This window comes from Crocodylus porosus, unplaced genomic scaffold, assembly GCF_001723895.1.
Source record: "Crocodylus porosus isolate Cpor-Errol unplaced genomic scaffold, CroPor_comp1, whole genome shotgun sequence".
Lineage (NCBI taxonomy): Eukaryota > Metazoa > Chordata > Crocodylia > Crocodylidae > Crocodylus > Crocodylus porosus.
Window position 1 is genome coordinate 8,642,510 of NW_017728939.1, and position 24,518 is coordinate 8,667,027.

The window sequence follows — 24,518 nt, forward strand, 5'->3', positions numbered from 1 at the left end:
GGCTGCACCTGCGCGGGCCGGGGGCACCTGGGCGCCGGGCGCCGAGAGCCCCCCCAAGAAGAAGAAGCCCAAGCCGGGCTCGTCCGGGCTGCGCCGCGCCTTCAGCTGGCTGCGGGGCCGGAGGAGGAAGAAGCGCAGCTCGCCGCCCGCGGGGGACCTGCCCCCCCAGGGCAGAGGTGAGCGGGGCGCCTGGCTGCCGGGGACGGAGCCCGGCTCCCAGCCCGCCGGGACGTGGGCGCGTCCCCGGGAGGGACCCGGGGCTCCGGCTCGCCCCGTCTCGGGCGCCCTGCCCCTGGAGGGGAGAGGGAGCCGGAGCTGGGTGCCCGAGCCCGGCTTGGGGCCTGCTGGGCGAGGGGGCTTGGCTGCGACACCTGCCCCGGGGCTCGCCCTTGGCCCCTGGCACGGAGACTCCTCCTGCAGGCGCCGCGCGAAGCCCCCTGCCTTGGTGGGGCCAAGAGTCCCTTGGCCGCCGTAGGGAGGAGGGCGCGGATCAGGTGCACGGCGCAGCACTTCTCCCCTTGCGCGCTCCTTGGGCATCCATTTCCGGATGCGTGTGATGTGGGAAGTCATTTTTTTGTCAACGCTCGGGCAGGCGTTTGCGTGGAGGAGCACAGTGCGTTAAGACGGAGCCAGCCGAGGAAACGCAGGTTGCCGTTCCCCAGGGGTGTTTGGGAGAGGGCTGTCGTGCCCCATCACGTTCTCCTGAGACTCACCAGCATGACACGTACCCCAGCCTTTCCCTCAGCGCTAGACGGGAGACTCCCCCGGCTTGCTCCTGCAGCCCTGCGGCTGAGGGCGAGCGAAACTCGGGGGCGTCCGAACCCCAAGTCTCCGGCCTCGGGCCTGCGTGTAGGACGCCTGCCAAAGGATTTGGAAGTAAGCCTCAGGCTGGGGTGGAGGATACTTGCCAGTAGCAGGGCCACCTAGGGTGATTCAAATTGAGTTGGACCTGATCTGGCTAATTTGACCCGGGACACGCACAATTTTGCTTAAAAAAAAAGACAACCCCGTAAAACTAGGGACCGGGATATAACAGGGATGGGCGTAGCTCAGGAAGCTGAACGGAAGGGAATGTCATGCTGCCGTTCCTTGCTGCGGCCTGTGAGCCAGCTGCGTGCCCTTGACATGGCTCTTCTCCCCCAGAGCCGGGCATGTCCGGGGCACGAGTGGGGGTTGCTGGGCCCACGTGGAACTGGGCTGAGCACTTCTGTGCCACGTTGCCATAGCGGAGCCGCTGCGTGGTGTGCTGGAGAGAGGTGTGGATCCTACAGTCAGCACCGGTGTGAACTGATTACTGTTTGTGCGCCTGATTAAATGACTCTTGTCTGTTATTATAACATGCTCCTGCCCAAAAGGGGACCCTGCCCTGTTTAACCCTTGCTATTCCAGTTGCTTAGCCCTTCCCCGTCTGAGGATTTGGCCTTGAAGGCAGCACAGACCAAGGGATTCAGCCTGGGGTTGTAACCGTGGCTCGGTTCCAGACCTTCTGTGTGACCTTGGGCCAGTCACAATTTGCTTTTCAATGTCCTTCTTCGTAAAGCGAGGCCATAGTGCTTCTGTGCGTTCTGGGAGGGTGGGAGGATGCTGAGGCTCATGACTGGGCAGTATGGTCGAGCAGGAAAGAGTGACAGCTATAGATGGTACTAAGTTATTTATTAGTTTCTTATGTGCAATATGGGTGCAGCGCTGGGATCAGGTAACACTCAGCTGCCATTGCCTGAAATACTGACCAGGAGGAGGGCTAGAGCTTCCTAGCTGCATGCACTACACTCATGACGGGGGGGTGAGTGGTGGGTAATATGCTTTGCCGGTGCCTGGGAATTTTCCATTTGCCAAGCTGGAGATGGTGGGATGGGACTTTGGGAGGAAGACTCTGGAATTGAGGCAGGGCTGGATAGCCCCGTATGGCTCTGATTCTTTGGGGTGCTGATGGTGCACGCTTTACTGCTTCCCTGGATTTGCAGGGTGCTTCAGGCCCTTTCAAAAGCCTGTGTGGCATCATCCCCTGAAGTAGTGTGTGGAGCAGCAGTGAGCAGTCTAGGAATGTGAATCTCTCTCCATTGCACTCCTTTGCACATTGTGAAGCATTAGATGTGATTGCAGGCAAGAGGCTGGGGTGCATGCATGCAGAAAGGTTCCCTATAGCCAGTACAGCTGCAGGCCAGAGAACTGCAGGGAGTGGGGCTGTGCTTGGCCCAGCAATGAGTTTTTGGAGCAAGAAAATGACTCCAATCAGGTCAAGGGAGTCATGGGTCAGGATTGCATTCCCTGGAGCCTGGGCATCTCTCTGGTTGTGATCTGGGTGTTACCTAGGGGTGGATTGCTTAACACTGAAATCATGGGAACACAAGACGGGTAGAAGTTTCCATAGCGGATCAAATCCATGTAGTCAAATATCCCGTCTCTGGCTGAGCTGCCTCAGAGGAAGGTGGAAGTCACGCTGTCGTGGGGCTGCCTGCCCTGCCCTCCTTGCTCAGAGCTGGCCCCCTGCCTGGGAGTAGAAGGATTGCTTTGCCTTCCAAAAGCCTGGAGTTTTAGAAGCTCCTGTCTCATAACTCCAGCCGCTCTTGTTGTGCCTTCAAATGTCCTCACCTGTTTGGAAAGCAAGTCTGGCTGAGCTCGGTGTGGTAGCAGTGCCACAAGACATTGCCCTCGGTTAGCTTTAGCTTTGCAACCTTTCTGTCTTGCTGATGGCCCTGGCCTATGTATCATCCCCCCAGCCTGCCTCTATCCATGTGCTCTGCCCGCTGGTGTTTCAGGGCATTCCCAGATGGGGCCTGGCATTGTCAGGTGCCCTTCCTGTGTCTTCAGACCTCTGACATCCCCACTGTTACCTTTAAACTGCAAAATCTCCCAGGCAGCTGCTTGGCCAGGGCTCCACCTCCTGTTTATGAAACAAAATAAATCCTATCGCACTCATCTTTGCTGGCACACAAGGTATGGAAGGATACAGGGAGCCTTGTTAACCCTTTCGAGCTTCCACAGTTTCAGAAGGATCTGGTCTATTTAAGGGGGTGCCATCCATATAAGCCTTATGCTCCCATCAGTTGATTTGCTTCTGCTGGGGATAACGCCGGAGAGCACTGGAAATGAATAGACCCTGTGATCTTGCTCATGCTTTGGTCAGTTTGTTACCTTCTCCAATTTTAACTCGTCCCTTTTAGAGCCTTGTACAAGTCCTATCTGAGCACCCTGCAAATCTAAAGCAGACATCCTCACAATACCTTTGGGGGCAACAAAGTCCTGGTAACCCCATTTTTGAGAAGAGGAACTGAGGCCTAGAAAGTTAGATGACCTGTTGAAGGTCACAGAGGATGTTTAGGGAGAGCAGCCTGGGCTTGGACCCCAGCCCCTTGGCATCACTTTGCGTGGGCTCCATTGCTTTAGGGGTTCAGGGGAGTTTCAGACTTGGGGACAAGGACAAAGAAAAGCATGTTGTGGAAAGTGTCAATACAGACCCACAAACAGGGTTAAGGTGGTTGTTTAACCTTTCTGTACTGCTGCATGCACACTGGTACCACGTTTCAGCAGCACCATTTGAACATAATGTCATTGAGGGGCAGTGCATACTAGGGATTCTGGTCCAGTTTGGGATATAAATTTCCCAGTATTGTTCTGAGCTCCCTTAGGAAAGAAAGGAATTGATGCAATTTGAATTTAGTAGGGGTTTTATTTTGTACTAGTGTTTTCCAACAGCAATAGACTCCCCAGATGGTGGGGTCACTGTGATGCTAAAATCAAATGCTAACTGCTTTCAGCTGGTTTGCATCAAGAAAGAGAATTTGCTGGGATTGATATGTGATTAGTTTATTGTTTGCTGTATCTGGTGGAAGTCCTACTGATACTAGTCTGTTCTGGAGGATGCTGGGTGTTCAGCTATAATAGATCAGAGGGATTTAAGGTAGCCGTGTATCAATGCGGAGGGCACTTAGGTGCTGTGCTTCAGCAGTTATGTACTCAGTTATGTGCCAGGCCTGAAAGTGCTGGGATGCTGCTCTGTAATAATAGTTGAGGTGGTGTAGTCTTATCTGCATGCTGCAGTCACTAGATCCATTGCCATATGACAGCAGACGTGTTGCCGCTGCGATGACACCGTTGTGTCACAGTGTGGGAGGGTTTCAGCTCGCTTGATAGAAGCAAAGCAGTGTAGCCTGCTGGACATGTTGCCTCTGAGGCTCTTGTTCAGTGGGACTATTGCCATGTATTTGGGCATGAATTTGTTAATCTGCAGAGAGTGACATTTCAGGATATCTGAACAACAGGAATCTACTGGCTGGTCTGAGCTGGAAACTCAGCTCCTCTGCTAAACAAAGAGAGGTGTGTCTTCCAACCACAGCCATTCCACCTGGAGACAACTGGAAGAAATACTCTTGCAAATAATGTCCCACAAGATCCGATAAAACTACTTTGCTGGAATCAGATTTCTCTGTATAAGGAAGGTTTTCTTTCATAAGACAATATGATCATTGACTTTGACTCTAGCACAGAAGGGAACACAAGCCACTGGAAGGTGAAGAGCTGAGCAAAGATGAAGTCAAAAAGTCTTTACCTGCCAGGCTGGAGCTGGAGCCCTTGGCCTTCATATGGGTCTCCTGCTATGGCTGATGTGCCCCTGGGCACCTTGATCTGAGCAGGGAGCCAAACTCTTTCCCCTGCTATGGGCGTTGGTGCTGTCATCAGCGGTGGGAGGATTCGTGCAGCCCTGGGCCTACAAGCACTTGGGCCACAGCAGGAAGCAAGTTGAAAACCTTCTGGGTATTTGTTTCTATTTGGGCATTGGGATCTTAAACATTTTTTGCATTGCCTTTGTCCTGATCAGCTCAGTTTCTCCGTTACAGGAGCACAGCTTGCACTCTATGATCAATCTGCGGAGGGATCAGAGGTAGCAAGTCCGAGGGCTGGAGGTGCCAGGATAGAAGGGTCTCTTCACTATTGGCCATCAGTCCAGTAGGTTGAAAGCTAGTGACTGGAGATAGTGGCCATTTTGGTATAGAAGGGAGAGAGCTCTCTGGGGCAGGGGAGCTGGCTGCTCCTGGGGGGGTTAGTGTGGAAAGGTGCCAGACTGCCAGCCCTGAAGTGCTTAGTTTATGCACAGAAGAGGAAGAGCCCAGGCTTTCCCGGTCCTCACCTGAAGGAAGCAGCTGTAGGGCCAGGAGTGGAGGTCAGGCTCTGTGATCCAGGTAGGGCTTTGGCTTCACCTCTGGTGCTGCCCCCCAGGGTACCCGGATTGCAGGACCTGGCTGAGCCCGTCAACATAATTCACATAGGTTGCTGACCAGCCAGGGCTGTTGGCGGCTACAAGGCCTGAGTCTTGTTTGAAACAGTTGCACAGCGATGGTAGGCGCCCTATCTCATCACTCTCCCTCCCTCCTATTACCTTAACCACCTTGGTGGAGAGATAGGGGGGTTCTTCCATGGTAAATGGTGGCTGCCTGTTGTATTGTAGCCGGCTTACCTGTGCTTTGGTTTTCCGGCCCTGCGAGTGCTTCCTTGATGGGAATGGCATGGGGAGGGTCTGTAATGCATCCAGGCTGCTGGACTGCATTCGGAGTGGACACTTGGGTGCAAAGCCTTTTGAACTGAGCACAGAAGGCAGAGATGTGTGCAGCTAACTAGAGTTCCAGCTAGTGTGAGGACAAGACCACGACAGGGAAGGGTTGCATGATGGATCCTGGGGGCGGGTGTCTACTTCAATGCAAACAGTAAGGGCTGGATAATGGGCTGTTCTCAGAGGGACAGGTGGTGGGGCTCTGGCTGAGCTGTGCCATCTCTAGGAGTGACATTCCTGCCATTGGTGTAGAAGGAGCTGTGGAGTCACCCGGGACTGAAAGCAGCCCCCCAAGCAGAGCAGAGTGCTATTGTGCAGTGGCCAAACCACCCCAGCCCAGAGGAGTCACCATCCTTCCCTAATCCCAGCAAACCTGGACCCTGGCCAGTCCATGGAGGGCCATCTGTGCCAGCTGGACTTGCCTGTGGTCTGCCCACTGGCACTGGAGATGGTGGAGCCCAAGGTGTCATGATCACAGGGGAGCACCTGCTCCTAGCCCCTTGCTGGGAAGGGAGGGGACTTCCTGGCCCTGTCTGGGGCAGTGCTCCTGCTGCCTTCAGCCAGGCTCGTTCCTTTTAAGGCAGCTCAGGAGGAAAAGGCTTCACGTGGAAGATGTGACCCCCAACGTCATCATTGCTCAATGCTGTAGTTACCGGCTGGGCAGAGAAGAGGGAGGCAGTGTGGAGCAGGGAGGTTCTTCCTCTCACTCCAATGAAGCAGCTATAATAGAGCACCTCCTGGTTTCAGGCCCTGAGAGCAAGCATGGCCTTGCCTGTCCTCTGATGACTGAGACTCTGTGCCAGCACATGACAATGGCCTGAGACACCTGTCAGAGTGGTCTTGGAGTCCCGGTGAAAATATCTCTGAATCACTAAGCAGAGACTCTGCAATTCGTTTTACTTGTGGCCACATCCTGATTTGATCCCAGCTGCCTGGGGAGAAGTCTGTGTCAGGAACCAGGGTATAGTCAGCAGTGGCAGTGGGGAGTTGTGTGCGGGGATGGGGGTGGGTGTTTTACTCAACAATTTTTTGGACACCCAGTGTCGCTGGAGGCAGAGCATGCACTGACACGCTGGGCATGGCAGCTCTTAGTCATGGGTATTGCACCTGGGCCTAGAAGCCCGCATGTGTGGGGCACTGTAGGTAGTAAGAGGCAGTCCCTGCTCAAATCAGCAAGACGAGCAGCTGGGGAAGGAGGAGGTCGGATTATCTCCACTGTATAAGCAGGGAGCTGAGACAGGCCCAGCTCCTCTAGTTTGCGTGGAGGGCCTCCAGCGTGGCTGTGAGTCGAACCTGTATCTCCTGGCTCCTAATCCTGTGCCTTGCCCACAAACCCTCCTTCCTCCTCAGCAGAACAGCTGATGAATCACCGGAGGGATCTGCCAGAGCCATAATCACGGCCTTTAGGAATTAAACTCCTATCACGTGGTGCCAGGGGTCCAGCCAGCTGACCTTTCCTTGCCCTCGTAACATTTAATTTTCTAATTGGAATAGGAAGAGAACGCTGCAATCGGGCAGAGCAAGCCTCTGCGGGGCTGCCTGCCTCCCCGAGCTCGCTGTCTCGGGCCCTGTGCGCTCACCAGTGCTGGCGGTTTAATTCGGTTCGGATAAACTAGTGCTGTTTTGTGTGTGGACAGTGTGGTATCGCTTGCCTCGTGGTCCGTCTCAGTTTTCCCTGCCCTGCAGGCTGATGTGGGCCAGGCTGAGAGCTCTGTAAAACGACCTGTGCAAACTTGCGCTGGATGCCACATCCCGCGTCCAGCTGCATTGCTGCGATTTCACGGGAGGAGGGTGAACGGATTGCGTGCGCGCTGTCCCAGCTGGGGTCTGTATTCGAGGCTCCGAGAGGGCCCCTCTGCTACTGCCACCCCCCGCTCCTGCTGTTGCCTCCCCTGGGATATGGGGGTCATCCCCACAACTGGGTTTTGGCACCGGTGACCCCATCCTTGCCTGACGGAGGTGGGGATGGGGCAGGCTACGTTTATTATCATAGTGCACGAAGAACAATGCACTGAAGAGCCTGAAGCCAGCCCTGGCTGTCGCCCGCTTTGCTGGGAGAGCTGTGGAGGCGTGGGGGGAGAGAGAGGCAGGAGGCAGTCACAGGACGGAGGTAGGGAGGGCAGAGAGCGGAGGAGTGATCCTGCAGGCCCCTCCTCTCTACCGGCTGCCATTGGCTCTGGCTCGGGCAGAGCTCGGCGTGGGGAAGGCTGCAGGCTGGGCTGCAGCTGGAGGGATGGGACACCGGGGCTGAGCCACCCGCTCTCCACGGCTGGCAGCGGGCCCAGGGAAGCCTGTGCGGCTCAGTCATGTAGCGCCTTGTGCCGCCTCCTCCCGGGACAGGGGGAGGGCACGTGCTTCTTGTGCCCACCGGGACCATGGGCAACACTCACCACAAGAGGAACCCCCCTGTCACCAAGACCAGGTCTTTCTGGCACTTCGGCCGCTCTGGGAAGCTGAAGACAGGTAGGGGCGTGGGGGCGGGGAGGGGGCTCCTGACCTGGCGGTGTTGGCATGGTGCCGTGAAAAAGCCCCCTGCGCCTTGCCAGAAAGTTTGCCGTCCCTGGGGCCAGGTGTCTGGGAGGGCTGTACCTGGGCTGACGGACCTGGGGCTGCATTTTTGTCCAAGCCCTTTTTCTTCCCCTGCCCGAGGCCGGAAGGAGCTGGTTGCTCTGGGAGCTTTGCAGTCTGGCTGAGCTGGGAGTGCTGGGGCTGACAGAGCTCCTAATCTGCTCTGGGGCTGGTGACGTGCTCATTGTGCTCCCCCCGGGTGCTGACCCGCGGGCTTTCCAGCACCGTCAGTGCAGTTGCCCGCCAGTGAATTTGTTTCCTGTGTTTTTCTCTTCTCAGCTACTTGGTGGGTCTGTGGTTAGAGCAGATGACCCTGTTCTTATCAGGACTCCTCCATTCTTGTCTTTCTAGCTGCAAGCCACTGCCTTTTCCTCTCTCTGTGCCTCAGTTTCTCTTTTGTCAATACCCAAGAGTTGCTGTGAAGTCTGATGGCCGTTTGCCATGCCTGGATGTCTTGGAGGGGAGTTGGGCTGTCCGTGTGCCCTATGGGATCGTATAGAGTTTTTCCTCTCCTGTAGTTAACCCCGGTGCTAGATCCCATGACTGCTTCCGGCATGTGTCTGCCTAGCCCACAGCAGGAGTGGGTTGGCAAGGCGTGGGCTGTCCTTTGATCTGTGCTTCGTCCCTCGTGCCATTCTGAGAGGGCACCTCTGCTGCAGGAGGCTGGGAGATGCAGCAGAAAGCTCAGCTCTGAACAGTGCCCGGTTTTGGCCTCCTGGCTGCAGGGCTTTCGCTGCTCTGGGGCTGCAGGTTCAATTGTAAGAAGCATGGCAGAGGCAGGGCAGGAGAGCTGCATGGGCTGAGTCCTGCCACCCCGCCCTGGGATCATAGTGTGTGTGGAGCAGGGGGCACCTGTCATCCCGTGAGACCCCACACCAGTCAGCGGCTGGGCTGGGTTGAAAATCTAAGGCAGTAAGTTCTTTTGAGTAGTTTTGTCCCTGTCCAGGCACTAGGATTGGCACTTTCTTCCTCATAATTCCCCTGAGCATTGGGGCACAGGGAGTTTCAGGGTGCTTCAGCAGTGTTTCCACATGGAAACATGGGAGTCCCAGTACTCGGGGCATTGCAGCAGGTGGGAGCTGAAGGCTCTTGTCTGCCTATCATTCCTCTGCTTTCCTCTGAGGCCCCGTGCACAGCCCTGCCTGGGAAGCCCCAGGTCGGGCCCTCTCCCTGCCAGGCCCCGGGGGAGTGGGGAAGGGTTCAGAACCTGCTTCTCCCACGCACACGAACACGTCTGCAGCAGGTGCTGGCTCCCAGTGCTCACGTAGCTCTGTGTGTGTGTGTGTGTGTGTGTGTGTGTGTATGTGTGTGCATGCGCACACGTGCGAGCAGTGCCCTGCTCACAGCCCAGGGTTTTGGGGGCATGCCCCACAGCAGGCTCCCACTGGCAGCTCATGGCAGGGTCACACCCCCGTTTCATCCCCCTTCTCTCCCGCATTTCTTGCTGTTGGCAGGTGTCATGGGTACGACTGGGACAGGTGAGCCAAACTGTCCACAAGGTAAACAGGCCCTAGGACAGGATTCAAAGCCTTTGGCATGAGCTCAGGGAGTGACAAAGCAAAGGAAAACTCCCCACAAGGTGCAGCTCAAAGGTGACCTGCTCAGGGCTTGCAAAGGAGGGGGCTGTTTTGCAGGGGCACTGCAGGTGGCTGATTTCTTAATGAGGGTCTTTTTGGGGGAGAGGAGGTGTGTGTTCCTTTGGGATGCCAAGTCTGGTTTATCCGGAGCAGTGGGGTCAGGAGCCTGAGCTCCTCATCTGGGGGGCTGCAGCTGCTGGGGCGGTAACAAATGTGTTGTTTATCTGAATGATTCATTATACGTTGGAGTTAAATGGGTATGAACCAAGGCAACCAAAGCCTGAGGAGCCTGCTTGGAAATCCCTCCCTGTGAACCTGCACTCCTGCAAAGAGAAGGCCTCAGTCCCGATATCAGTTCCCTTTGCCACTTGACCTTGAAGCTGCAGGTGAAAGGGGAGGCAGGCTGGGGAAAGCACAGTGCTTAGCCTACCTTGAATATAGCCTCGCCATTCCTCACAGGCTCTCCTGGGAGGCAGATGGGTGCTGCCTTCCCCATTTTGCAGGTGGGGAAACTGAGGCATGCAGCAGTCAAGTGAGTTGCCCAGGGTCACTCAGGGAGTCAGTGCTGGAGCCAGGATGGGAATCCAGGAATTTCTGGTTCGTGATGCTGGGCCTCGTTCTCTGTCCTGTGGCCTGTACATCACCCTCCCTCTCTTTCTGGCTGGTGAGGGGCACCCAAAACCACTCTGTCTCGCACTGCAGGGTCACACCCTGGGAAAGGCTGGCAGGAGGGCCCTGTGGTCATCCAGACCAGTGTTTCCAGCCGCAGGGTGGGTTACCTGGGAAAGGGGGCTAGTCGGGGGGCCACCACCCTTATGCAGAGAGACCTGCTGAAGTGCAAGTTCTCCTTGTGTGCGCCAGCTTTGCCTCCCCTGGCAGGGGCTTTCCCTGCTTCTCCCTTGTGCCTGTCCCCCAGGGTGTGAGGCTGGGCTGCTAGGTGTGCTGGTGTGGCGTGTACATCTCCCCTTGCCCCGTGGACAAGTTTCTCCTGGCAGAGAGGTTGTAATTTCCCTTTTTGGTTTAGGTTCAGGCCATTTCCCTTGCAAATTGTGTCTGCACAGCTCTGCATGCCAGGGAGTAGCTGCACAGAGGCCCCCAGGCCCTCTAGCAATGGGGGCGTTGGGCTGTGGACCCGAGCGCTGAGTTGCAGGGCAGCTTGGTTGGAGTTATTTCCGAAGAATGAGGCAGGAGATCGAATGGGTTCACTGGTGGGGGGTTACTGGTGCTGGGAGGAGGAGAGGGCTCAGCACCTGACAGCACTGTGTGATGAATTTGGAGGCCTTTCTGCTCCTCCCAGGTCTCAGATCGGTGATGCTTGCTCTCTGCAAGGGCTGGGCAGGGACGGGATTGCTCTCTGCAAATGCATTAGGGCAGTAAACACCTGGGAGGGGGGAGAGCGATTCGAGCCTTGGCACAAGAACAAATGGGCCCAACCGGCCATGAATAAATTTAGGTCGGGAATGAGACGCAGATTTGGAGCCCTTGGGCAGGGAGGTTCCAGCGGAGCCGTGGGGAGCAGAGGGCTCGGCTGTTCTTTACGGTGGAGTCGGATCAGTTCTCTGTGGGGTGCGGTGCCTGCAGCAACAGAGGCCGGGGGGGGCCCTCCCAGACCCGTGATCCTTGTTGCTGGAGGGGCTTTGAGCTGGAAGTGTGAAAGGGGGCGCTGCACCCATCCACCACCAACCTTGGCCCCCTCTCCTGGTGTGTGTGGGGGGATCCAACCCCTGGTTCCAGGAGCCCGGTCCCTGGGCACACAATATGGGGCTGGCGAGAGACGTGGGTCCAAGGCAGCCGGGAAAGTCCCCCACGCTCCCGCTGGGTTCTCCTGTGTCCGCAGCAGTGCCCGGGGGCAGCCTGCTCCTCTTCTGGTGTCTGGAAGCTGCAGCGATGGGTGGGACGGGGATGGCAGGGTGCGGATCACAGAGCCCCAGCCCTTTCCTCGGGCCTTGTCTTGGGCCCGGGTGATGTGGCATAGGGGGCATGGCAGGAGCAGGGGAGGAAGGAAGCGGGAGAGGGAAGGGCGTCGGGCAATAGGTGCTGAGGACACATGGAGCGAGTTCTGTTTGTTCTCTGCCCGCGGCTCCATGGCAACCGATCGGAGGCCACAAAGCGAAAGAATTTGCATTGTGTTGCTTTAGCATTTTGCTGAGCACACGGCAGGGATCAATAGGCGGGGGGCAGGGTGCGCTTGGGAGCAGCGCGGGGAAGCCCGGGAGCAGGCCGAGTTGCTGCAGGGGCCGAGCAGCCTCTGGGGCTGGGATTCAGCTGGTTTGGGGGGTCCCAGGAGAACAGGGGGTGACCTTGCCTGTCCTCAGGGTGTTACCTGCTCAGGCCATGCTGAGTCCGGGAGTCCCCCCTTCACAGCGCTTCATCTGGGGCAGGGGATGGATTAGGGCTTCAGTTCCTGGACTGACCAGTGATCACTGCTGGCTGGACCAGTAGCCCAAGCAGTCAGAGGACCTCTTCCCTTTGAGATTAAATATCTACCTTGCTGCCCCACCTGCCCTGCATCTGTCATGCCCATCATCAGCATCTCTGGGTCAGGCTCTTCCTATTCCTTTGGGAGCGGAGCGTGCTCAGGGCTGGAGGCAACATTTCCATCTTCTCTTGCCCCTAAAAGTGCCTGAACGGCCACAGCTGGACCCTCCAGCTGCTAGAAGCCGATTCTGCTCCCTCTGTGGCACATCTGTAGCTGCGAGAGGGGGCCTGCAGCCTGGTGCTGAGCACTGCTTGCTCTGCCAGGGAAGGTCCAAATTCAGTCCCCAGCTGGTCCTTGCTTTGGGACCTTCCTTCTGCAAACCGGCTTCCTTCTGGTGTGTCTCTCCCCTACTGCTTTGCTGGTTCGTGTGTCAGCCTGCAGCTCAGCCCAGGGGTGCAGCGCGCTCGGGGAGCCGTGCCTATGCTCCGTGCGGGGCAGCCCAGGCCCAGGCAGGCTCCTGCTTCTCTGTCTGGGGAGGAAGCAGCTGAGGCCTGTGCATCTACAGCCATATCCAGCGCCTCCCTCCAGGAGCAGCTGCCCCCTCTCTGATCCCCCTGGTGGAAAGGCACCCCCCAAGGGCAGGGAAGGGTGGGCAGCCCCTGCGGGAGGCTGTGCCTGCAGAAGCTCGGGATTCTCCCCGTTCCCTGCGGGAGCAGGACGCAGGCCATCACTAGGGGTTGTTCCTCGGGCTGCTTTGTCTGCCATCCCTTGTAAGGTGAGCCTGTTTGCTGTGGGACACTGTGTTCCTGGAAGCTAGCACCACCCTGGGCAGGCGCCACGCTGGTGGCCACTTTCAAGCTGCTGCAACCCCATATGTCTACGTGGAAGCACCGACACCCTGCCCCTACCCCTCGGTGGCTGTACCTGGGTAGGAGCTGTGCCCACTAGGCACCGAGATGGGTCCCAGCCTGGGTTGTACTGCACCCTAAGTAGAGCTGCCTTGGGAAGGGCCGTCACCGCCCTTGAACTCCGCAGAGACTACGGCTCTTTATCTTGGCCTTATCAGGATGGACCCGCCAGGCGCTCGCTGACTCAGGGGAGCGGAACGTGGCTCCAGGCCAAACTCCATCCGGTGGGAACAGGATGGCAAATGAAGCCGGCCGGCATCTGGGAGCCTGTAGACACTGGCACAGTGTCCAAGGTTCACCTTGCTTCCCTCTTGGCACCTGTTAGACCTGAGGTTTCCGCAGGAGCAGAGCACGGCCATGTGTCAACATCAGCTAGTCGTCCCCCAAGGCCGGTTGGAGTCACCCCTACACCGTTGGGACACTGTCATGAGCCATGCAGGATGCCAGCATCTGGGAGCATTGTGTTGGAGAAGACGGTGGCGGTAACCACCCATAGCCTCAGCCTGGGAGAGAGTGCGTGGTGTCTCCTGGGTCAGAGCTCTGAGCTGGGTCAAGGAGACCCAGGTGTGTACTGGCTCCTGTTGTCTCCCACTTTGCGTGGCTTATCCAGAAACCTTTGATCCTCTCTGGCCAGCTCCAGGCATTGGGCCGGGTGTGTGAACAAGCCACCACTTGGTAAGAGAAGATCCGACCCAGTTTGGTGTGCCTTTTGGGAGAGGAGGCGCAGGGACTCTTCATGTAACCGTTTCGCTCGGCATGTCCGGTGCTCCATGTCACAAGGTTGTGTGGACCCTGTGGTTCCCAGCACTTGTTTTCTCCGCTCTCGTTCCCACTGCCAGCTGGTTGCCTGTGGAGGAGTGGGCAGAAACAAGCCCATTCCCTGATGCCCCGAGCACAGAGGGGCACCAGGCTGGTGCCTGGCTGGAGGACATGGTGCAGGCACTGCCTGTCTCTTCTTTCCATCAGTGCTTCCAACCCAACCAAGTCCCCACCTTGCTCTCTGCAAAGTCCATCCCTTCCCAAAGACCTGGGGGGACACGTTTAATGACTGTGCAGCACAGGACACACGAGACGAGAAGTGGCTGCGGGAGCACACCCGTGATGGAGAGAGCAGGGTGCCTGTACAAAAGGGTCAGCTGCAGGGTGCTGCCTCTGTGTCAGGCACATATGCCATGCTGCCTGTAATTGGCCTCCGTCCCCACGTGGGCTGTAGGAGAGAATCCGGTCGCCGAGTTATGACAGGCGTAGCAAAGTGCATTCATCCTCCTTGAGCACCGAGTGTGTTTGTGTTTGTGTGTGTGTGAGATGGCTTCACAAGCAGCCAGCTGCTGCAGGGGGAAGCACAGCGGTGAGTTTACAGTGCCCTGCAGCCCCCTGCAAGCTTAGGACAGGAGGCGAAGAGCAGTACCTCTAACTGAACCTGGAACAGGAGTGGAGCCAGGCCTCCAGCTGGGTGTGCTGGCTGAGCAAACCCTTGCCTGGAATAAAAATTGGATGGGATCTCCAAAACTCCTGGAGTCATGGCCTGGCTGGTCCCTCCCGCCTCGTGGTGCCCTGTGGCCCTGGGCTGGTGCATGGAGGCAGGACAGACTCAGCCGGCCAACTTGCTGATGGCCAGCTCGCTGACTTTCCCTGAAGCCTCGGGTTTGTCCATGTCCTGACCTGAGCTGACCCTGTCTGGCTCTGAACAAGATCATGGTCAGCAAGCCGCCTTCTCCCCGCCCCTACCCGCAGAGCTCTCCCCCGTCTGCCCGGGTCCTTCCTACCTGGGTCTGGCTCCAGGGCAGGGGGAGTCTGTATTTACCTTAAAACCTGCTAGGCAGCTTTTCTCAGGAGGGCAGACAGGGCCCAGTGCGCAGGGGTGGGGATTCAGTGAAACTGGAATGGGGCTGGGGTTATCGCTAGTGCTGGGACAGACGCACTCAGCTGGTCTTCAGTCCAGGGCTGGAGGAACATGGAAGGGGGCTCCTAAGTCTGAGAGGTTGTTCCCTAGAGGACTCTGCCCTCCCGGGGGCACTGATCTGGAATTCGGCTGTGGCATCGCCTTGGCCTCGGCCAGGCCCTGGCATAGCTGTTCTGCAGCCCCGTGGTCCTTAACCTCCCCCATGGGGAGGCCTCGGGGTGCTCAAGGCTGTTTGTGCTCATTGCTGCCTGGTCCCAGGCTGCGTGCCATGAACTGGCAGAGCTCAGACATGTGGCGGAGTGACACTCGGGGTGGCGAGAGCCTGCAAGTGGCTGTAGGGCACCTGTGCTTTGCAGCCTGTTGCGTGACCTTGGGCAGGTCGTTCAGCATCTTTGTGCCCCTGCTTGTCTCTGTCTCGCTCTGTAAATTGGGGAACAATTTCTAATGACATCTCAAGGCATACGAGGGCTAAGCCCCCCTATTTGCCCAGCTCAATCCCTCATTATTAGCAATGGGCTTTCAGAGCCAGAGGAGGAGGGTGCTAGATGAAGTAGGATGGCACAGCAAAGTGTGCTCCCTTCTCTGAGGGCAGCTGGTACAAGTTGGCGCTGGAGGCAGCCGGCGGGACTGGATGGGCTGCTGGTCTGTTCCACTCGCTGCTTCAACTTGCATCGAGACTTCCCCTTGTGTGACTTTCCTTTGTACAGCCTCTACCAGCCTGTAGCTTTCCATACATGCAGAGGGATCCACGTAGAGAATCGGAGTAGCTAGGCTGTTCGTCCCCTTGTGCCAGGGTTGGGACCTGGCATTTTGCAATAGCTTTACTTTCCCCTCTGTGTGTGGGATCCTTGTAGCAGTTAGGAATGGGCATGTGGACTGACTCTGGAGGAGCGTTTTCCTGGCCCTTGTTCACTCAGCCCAGCAAGGACTTTGTGCCAGGAAAATAGCAAGATGGGGAAGGGGCTGCCAAGATTTGGTGTGACTGCATGGGGTACCCTCTCCACAGCCCCTGGCAATATTATTGTACGCCTCAGATGGCCCTGCTGCATGCCAGGAGGATGGAAATTCATGTAGGGACTTGCCAGACGAGGGATTGGATGCTGGACAAGCTCCTTCATCCAACAGAAGAGTGCTTAAAAACACTATCATTTATCACCCGAATCCCGATTCGCGTTGGAGAACCTGGAGCCAAACCTTGGGTTCCTTCCAGGCTTTTACCCCTTTTACCCCCTCCGGAGAGGCTGAACATTAAAACAGCCTCTGTTGCTTCCCGGTGGAGCTGCAGGGAGCAGAGCGCGCTTGGCACCGCTGCACAAGGTGTAGGTGTCTCAGGCTGAGGTCCTCCAAAGTAGCAGCTGCTTCGAAAGCATGGGCCTTGGCACCCGATTTGGCAAGGGACTGTGGTGTTGCGCTCCCAGGTTACAGCGGGTAGCAGGCACCTCTGCCTTTTCAGAGCCTGGCCCTGCGTGCCTTGCTTGGGGTCACACCGTTGGCCTGCGAGGGCCCGGGGCTGAGGAGGGCCTGCTGTCTGCTCCACCCTTCTGTCTGCATCCCAGTGAGAGCTGTGGCAACCTCTGCAAGCAGATGCTCGCCCTGGTGTGCACTGCGTGTGCCGTAGACAGCTAGGCATGTGCCGCACGCGGAAGGGAAGCGGGGCAGGCAGAAGAGCGAAGGCCCCTGGGCGAGGCCCTGGCACTGCTGTGGGGCAGGGCAGGTGTGGCACCGTGGGCAGGTAGGTCACCCTGGCAGAGACGGTGCGTCCAGGTGAAAGGTGAACACACCGGGGCTCATTATACAGAAACAGCGTCCTCACACCCCATCAGAGGAAGAATCCTGTCGGGCAGCTGGCCCAACCCAAGCCACCCGACTGGTTGTGGAGCTGGCTCTGGGGGAAGCACGGTGCCAGGACCTTAATCCTTCTGCAGCGTTGGCTCCACCTCTGCCATGCCTAGGAGTCAGGGAGCTGGCACTGGCAGGCAGAGCTTGGAGCATTTTGGTGGTGGTGGATGTGTACAGGCTGTGAAGGGCTCCGGGACCTCTCCCGCCAAGTGGTGTCCACAGGAGGACTTGTCTGGGGCTTTCCATGCTCAGAGCAGCGTTTGCAAACCTCAGCTGACTGCCCCTCCTCAGGGCTGAGCTGCGGGCAGCCTGCACGAGGGCGAGGGAGCTGGGCTCTAGGGGTGGGGTGCAGCTGCTCTCCCCACTGGGCATGTGGGCCCATTGCCTGGCCACACGCATGCACATCTGGCCCTTGCTGGCTCGTGCCCCAGTGTGCTGTGAGAGTGTGTGTGAGCACCAGCCCTCCGGGCTCTTGGCGAGGCTCTGCCTGGGGCGCCGCTGAAGCCCACCTGCTCCTGCTTGCTGGGGGGGCATTCAGCACCTCGCAGCCTACGCTGGGCCTGGCTCTGCTAGGACAGGAGAAGGAGGTGTGGGGCTGGGGGAGGGCACACTGGTGTTGTATGGGGCCCTGAGAGCCCCCTGGACTGCAATGCAGAGAGAAGGGCTTTCTCCTCTCCTTCCCAGGCCCCAGCAGCTCCCCTCCCTCTCTGGCCAACCCCCAGCTCTGCCCCTCCTCTTCATTCCTCTCCTGTGAGTCAGCCTGGTGGAAGGGGGCTGCGGGAGCTGGGTGTTCCCTGCCTCCTGGATGGTTTGCAGAGGAAGAAGACAAGTTGGGGCATTGCTGTGGAGACTGAGCTGGCTGTTTGCAGGCTGAGCAGAGCACAGGCAGATGGGGCCTGGGGCTGGGGGGAAGCCATGGAGCCTGGGGCTACTTGGCTGAGGCATGGCCAGGGCTGGCAGCTCCCTCCCCTGTTCCAGACCAGCCAGCAGCTGCTCCCATCTGGGGTCCTCCTCCCATGTAGCTCTGCTGGCATCCTCCCTTCAGCCACAACCCCCCGTCCCGATTGCAGCCCCCCATCCCTTTCGCTCTGCTGTTATCAGGATGGTGCATTGTGCACAGTTGGGAACATCTGGTTCTGTCTCAGCTCGACATGGGATTCTCTTGCCTTGTGCCCCACAACGTGCAGCCGGCTTCCTCTGAGCTGTAAGGTTGTTGGTTGTAGCCATGTTGGTTTAAGGACATAGGCTTTCCACACGTAAGCATCTGCTTTAAAGTAGGGGACCCTCCGGGCCGAACCCCGGAGCCCATCTCTCCCTCTGCTCTTGGTGCTTGCATGAAGTACAGGCTCAAGGAGAGCGTTCCCTGGCCTGGAGTGGGAAGGCCCCGGCCTGCTTTCCTTTCAGCTCTTCTTCCTGGTCCGGTCTCTAAGGATGCCCAGCTGGGTATTTTGGAGCAGGCTGGCCCAGGAGCCCTTCCTGCAAGACTTGCTTGTGGTGTGTGTTCATCAAGTGTGCTGGCAGGTCTGTGCCCAGAGACGGTGTGTGCATGCACTTGTGTGTGCATTTGTGACCACCAGGGCAGAGGGGAGCTAAATAGCAGCCTATCCCCTGAGTGCCCTGGCAGCTCTTGGATGAGGAGGAAACCCATATTTCTGACCCTCTGCTATCACGAGGGGCCACTTGGATAAGCTGACAAGGGTCAGGGTGTTGGCTGTACCCAGGTTACAGCATGGGTGACCATCTCCTGCCATTGCAGTTTCAAGTGGGTGCAGTCCAGTGCTTTGCTGGGCTGGGAGCCTGAGCAGAAGTGGGGAGGCTCCAGTGGCTTCAGCTTCAAGACAGGGTGGGTCTGGGGATAGAGCAGTTCTGCTCTCTTGCAGCAGGGCCAAATCCCCGGCACCCCACTGTGGCATGTGCTGCGTGGTGCTGATACCCTGGGCTGCAGCTGTTTCACCATCCGCTGCTTCAATAAAGTGCTGCGCCCATCGTTTTGGAGGATCTCGCTTTCAGCCTGGAGTGTGGAAACAGCCGGGCCCCCTGGCCGCAGCCCCTCCGGGTAGGTGTCTGTGCGGTGGCCGCCAGCCCTTCTCACCCTGCTCGGCTCCAGCGACGCTTCTGAGAGGAGCTGTGGGGCGCGGAGGTGGTGTCTTGTGGTTGTTGGCATTTTGGGGGCAAGGCGCTGTCTGCTTCCTCGAGCTCCTGAGTTAGGGGAGGGCTGGCGGGACGCACACGACAGGCTGGGCCAGCTCTGCCTGCCTGCGCCTCTTGGGTGCCGAGATTCCAGCCGTAGCCAAAGGAGCTGGGAAACCCCTGTCCCGCTGGAGGTTTCACACAGGCTGGAGCGCGCTTTGGGACTCGGGAGCAGTCCGGGTTGCAAACAGGGTGGCCGGTGTGTGTGTGTGTGTGTGGGGGGGGGGGGGGTCTGCTCTCCCGGCTGGTGCAGTCTCCCAGTTGGTGTACTGGGGCAAGGGCAGGAGCAGCTTGTGAGCTGCCCCTCTTGTTCCTGGCCTGGGGGCACACGCCAGTCCCATCTGGCAGTGCAGAGGAATCTGCCCGCCATCCCTGCACAGACGGCTGCGCCCGGCCGTGCCCCGGGGGACGCAGCGCCCGCGTGCCAGGACTCCACAAGCCGAGCCTCGGAGCGGGCACTGGGGTGGAGTCCCGTGGCGGGGTCCAGGGCTGTACACGAAGGAGCGGGGGCCCTCTGCTTCCCACCTCCCACCCCTCCCTTCAGCACTGGCTGGTCCCAGCTGCCCGCTGTCCCCGGGCTTTGTGCGGGCCTGGGGTGGCAGCCGGGAGTGCGAGGGAGGGCCCTTGTGTCTCCGGCGCCGCAGCTGCAGGCGACCCCCTGCAATGCTCCTGGGGGTTGTTCAAAGGCCCAGGCCTGCCGCATGCCAGATGGCGCTGGCCTGCCCTGCCCGGGGAATCCGCTCGCCAAGAGCCCTGATGAATATTCAGCAGCGAGAGCGAGAGATTCAGCTCGCCACCAGAGCAGGGGGAGGGGAGGGCACTGCCCCTGGGCTGCAGGATGCCCAGTTACCCCGGCGGGGTGGAGGGTGCAGCGCAGCCCAGGACGCGGGCTCAGCCCGAGCGATCTTGGCACCGGCAGCGCCGAGACCGGGGGGCTTGCGCCTCTGTGGGCATCCCTCGGCGAGGGCCGCACCGGCTCCCGGCCACAGGGCTGCTGTGTCATCCCAAGCTCCTCACTCCCCTTCTCGGCTCCGCTCTCTCCTTCACCAGGCTGAGCCGAGCCTGAGCTGCCGCCCAAGACGAGACGCGAGGCTTGAGCCAGGCCTGTCCTCTCGGCGTTGGCTGCAAGCTCTTTTAGTGCCCCGGGAAGGCCGCCGTGCCTCGCCGCAGGCAGCTGTGGCCAGCCCAGCCAGCGGTTGTCGGCTGTGCGTCCACGGGTGTGACCTGTCCCGCTACCGAGCCATCCTCTGAGAGAGACTGCTTTTGCCACCCAAGTCTCCCTTGGTGCCATGCAAGGCTGTGGCTGCTGGTCCCATCCCCAGGAGAGCGATCAAATCCCCCCTTGGTCTTCTCCTCTCCCCGCCTGCCCTCAGAGGCCTGGCTGACCCCCGCCGAGCCCCGTGCATGAAGAGACACAGGTCGGTGCCAAGGGCTTGTCCAGGGCATTACCTTGGGGCGCAATAGGGGAGGGGGCAGCCCGTGCTTCCCTGGCTCCCTCCCCACCCAGGGCTCTCTTGGCTTTCGACCCCGCAGGCAGGCCAGCGTCTTAGCCGCGGGAAGACCTCTGCTGCCCCGGGCACCGGAGTGGCGAAGTCTGCTCCCCGCTGCCGGCGCCTGGAGCAGACGGTCTCCAGGGCTTCCTAGGCAGAGGGGCTGGCCGGGGGCAAGGGCAGGGTCGTGCCCCTGGGGCTGCCCGCTCCGGCGCTGCTGTGCGGCGGGGTAGGCCGGGCTGGGAATGGCCCGCCGGCCCCACGGCGCTCCGGACGCAGCAGCTGGGCCTGGGGCAGGGCAGGGGAGGGGCTGCTTTTCTTTTGCTGTGAACGAGCAGTTCTGGTGAAAGAGCTGGGGGCTGGCAGGCGCTCCCCGCGGCCTCCGCCTCCCTCCCTGCCCTTGAGTTCACAGTCCTGCGCCCTGCTCTCCCTCTTCGCTGCGCGGAGCTGCCGGCAGCCGCTCCGCATCCTCCTGCGGGGCCCGAGCCACGGAGGGGCGGGAGAGCCAGAGGCAGCCGGCGGTGCTGGGGACCCGAGTGCTGGCAGGCAGCTGGCAGCCGTCCCCGTGCTCTAGGGCAGCCGGCTGGGCCCCCAGGCAGGCTCTCCGGGGGAGCTCCCCCCACCGCAGGCATGGTGGTTTTCCTTGGGAGGAACCTCCCCTCTCTCCTAGCTCTCTTTAAGAAGAAAGGTGAGTGCAGGCGTCCTTAAACAACCTCTGTTGCCCGCGCCTGGCCCCCGCGCCGTCGGGACTCCCACCGCTGCTGGGGGCATGGCTGGAGCCGGCTGCTTGGCGGCACAGGACCCCAGCTCTGGCTCCTGCCTTGCAGGGCTGGGCAGCAGAAGGTCACCCTGGCACCAGCCTCGCTCGGTAGGAAGTTAATGGAATAAATCACAGCTGGCAGCGGGGTAGGCTGAGATTGGCTTGACATGGCAGCCGCAAGCGGCTGGGTGGGAGCCCGGCGTCTTTGTGGTCTCGTTTTGGGAGCAGGGGGCATCGTGGATGAAGCCTGCGTGCGCGCGTCTCCCATCAGCCGGGTCTCCCGGGCCCGGCGCGGCTGGGATGCCCGGGGTTGGCTCGCTGGCCAGGGAAGACAATCTCTCTTTCTGTGCGGCTTAGCAGGGTGGAATCCTCTCCATTGTCCTGTCCCTTCCTATTGTGTGGTGCTGGGCGCTGCAGCCGTTCAGCAGCCTGCTTTTTAATCCGGGTGCAAACGCCGGGGGGAGGTCTGGGGGCAGGCGGGGGCTGCTCCAGTGCTCCGCAGCCTCGGACTGGTGGCTCGCTCTGCAGACCCCGGGAAGATGGGTGGTATCCGCGTCTGCAGTGGTGCTGCAGCATCTGCCAGCTGCTTCCCCTCCCTTCCTCACCACGAAGTGTTATTCTCTCCACTGCAGCAGGGCTGGGGATGAGCTGAGCTGAGCTGAGCTTGGGCTGGCCGGAGATACCCCCGGGGGGGGGGAACTGTTTGCCTCCCCATGACCTGAGAGCCATGAGCCTCTCTGGCCAGGTCCTGTGGCACAGAACGGGGGGCTGGGGCAGCTGGTGAGAGCTGCCTGTGGGAGCCTCCAGCTGCTGAGCAGCTGTTTGGTGGTGACTGACGGGCGATGGCAAACCAGGGACCCCCGTGGGGACAGCTATGGCTTCACCAGGCGGGGGGAGGGTGTGTGACCTAACGGCACAGGTGGCTGTGAGCAAAGAGAGCTGCTGCCTCTGTAGCTCAGGTCCCATCTCGAGCGCTCCTGGTAACATCCCGGTGTGCCTCAGTTTCCACAGCTGGGAAATGGGTTTACGGTTCCCCTGCCTCTAGTGTCGTGGCTGGGCTAATTCATGGCTTGTGAGGGCCTCGCAGGAGGTGTGATCAGAGGGATGTGAATGCCCAGGCTGGAGGAGGGAGCCTGGTTTATTTTCTTGCTTTACTGCAGGCTCCCACCTCCCCACCCCAGTGTGCTTACCACCCTCCCCTGCTGTCACCAGCCCCCGCCAGTGCCGTCTGATTCCCTGGCCAAGATGCTGGGAGCTGCTTGGTCTAGGACTGCAGCCGCTGGCTTGTCTGGGTGGCAGGGAGGAAACTTCCACAGCATTAGCAGCACTTAAAAACCTCTCTGTGCCATATCGATTCGCCACGCAGCCGAGAGCCCAGAGGGGCCTTGAGTCAGCATCTGGAGGGCTTCAGCGCGCTTAGGAGAGAAGTGGGTTGAAGAGCACGGGCTGTGAACCAGTCCAGACTCCTGTGCTGCCTCTGGCTGTGTGACCTTACATCAAGCTCATAGGGGTCAGCAGCCTGATTTCTGGCACAGCACAAGCCCTGGCTGTCTGCCACCGGCTGTCCCCACATTGTGGTTATTGACATGTCCCTGGGGGGGCGGCTGTGAAGTCCTGGCCCTCTCTGTGCCCAGGGGACTGCCCCCTTGCCCCGGGGGGGTTGGACTGGAGAGTGGTCGAAGGCCTGATGTGCTGTGCAGGCACAAAGGGCAATGGGGATCTCCCTTTGAACCACGCTGGGGTGAAAGCTGGGCCTGGAGAGAAGCGCCCAGAGCTCGGGAAGGAGCTGCCAGGCTGAAGGAGAAGGACCGTGGGCACAGTTTGCTCGGGGCTGGGAAGCAGGGATCCGTGCTGAGTGTGGGTGCCAGCCAGGCCCCCCGGCCTGATCACTCATTGCTCCCAGCTGCTGGTGTTGACATCAACTCTTTTCCTCCTCTGTCAACTCCCAGGCCCTGGAGGGGCTGATAGAGGCCTGCCTATGGCACCCTTAGGGCCCTGCTTCTTCCTCGCAGCTGGTCGGTGGGGAGGAGGGATGGCAGCCGGGGTCCAGCAGGGATACCCGGGGCCTCGTCTGCACACGCGCTGAGCCACTTTAGCTGTCCTGGCACAGCCTTCAGGCGATGCAAGACGAGCTCCGTGGTGGGGGTGCAGCTCTGCTTGTCCGAGGCTGAACAAGCTGGGGGAACGTATGGGGAGGGCTGCCAGGGGATGGAGCTATGTTAGCCCAGCTCATTGCACCCACCCTGGGGCTCGCACTGCTGTACAGTGCCCCTTGCGCTGGCGTGGTTGTGCTGCTACAACATCTCCGAGCCAACCAGGGTTAGCATGCAGCAGCCAGCGCAGGGGACTGGGCCCTCCCCTGCATGGACACACTGATGCCAGCGAGTCACTTCCTGCTGAGCCTCAGTTTCCCCATCTGTGATGTGGGAGAGTCGTCTTGTAACCAGTGTGTGGAGTTTGGCCTCCCACCCTGATCCCCGCAGACCTACCCAGAGGCAGCAGGGACAGAGCCGGCATCTATCCTCAGGCTCCTGCTGCTGCCAGGAAAATCTCCCTCTGTCCCCAGCCCTGTAGGGCCCATGACACACGGCTTTGATGCCACCCAAAGGTGCCTGGTGTTCCTGCCCTGTGCTGCTAGCTTGCTCCAGGCTGAGCCTGCCCCATGGCATGGAGGGGAGCTGGGAGCCTGAACTGGCCTGTGTGGCACGGTGATCAGGGAGAGCTCTGCTGTTTATCGCTGGGGTCCTGGGCACCTGGGCTCGGGGCTGCTGTTACTAGGGACGGGCTTAAAGGCGTGGGGTGCCCTCCACGCCCTTTGGCTTTGTCCCCCTGCTCCTGCAGCTCCAGCTGTCTGGGGGGAGGCTGGCACCCAGGCCTCACTGCCTGCTGGCCTTGGCGGGTGGGGCCTGTCCCTTTAAGCGGCGATTGGGTGGTGTGCAAGGTGCACAGATCGTTCTGGTATCAGTCATGCGATACACCCTGGGGAGCTCTCGCTTGTTCAGTGCATTCACGTTTAAAGGCACAGGATCTGCTTCCAAGTGGAGCCGAGCCGGCCCCGTGGCTCGGGGGAAGAGGGTGGGTCACCCTGGCCAGCGCGGGCTGCAAGCGGAGCCGCCTGTGAAAGGCGCCCATGTAATGGATACGGCCAGGCGGGAGCCCTGCACACGCCCAGCTAGCGCCTGCGTCCTGCCCAGCGGCCTCCTGAGCCGTGCCCGTGGGAGATGGGCCTGCAGGGAACGGGTCGGGGATGCTGGAGCAGGGGGAGGGCGTCGGGCAGGGAGGCCTCTCCTTGCTCCTGATCTGATTCTTCTTGCAG

General features: G+C 59.7%; 1 protein-coding gene across 2 annotated transcripts in view; it reads left to right on the top strand.

Annotated features, from left to right (window-relative positions):
- The first annotated feature begins 7,743 nt into the window (after nucleotides 1–7,743).
- Nucleotides 7,744–24,518, top strand: part of KIAA1522 (KIAA1522 ortholog) — a 24,286-nt gene continuing 7,511 nt past the window's right edge. The window contains exon 1 of one of the 2 annotated variants that reach the window (XM_019547824.1): nucleotides 7,744–8,011. In XM_019547824.1, coding sequence (XP_019403369.1) covers nucleotides 7,924–8,011 — 88 coding nt within the window. In that variant the 5' untranslated portion in view covers nucleotides 7,744–7,923. Of the gene's footprint in view, nucleotides 8,012–20,969; nucleotides 21,131–24,518 lie in introns of those variants that run through there. The other variant, XM_019547825.1, reaches the window with a different exon arrangement.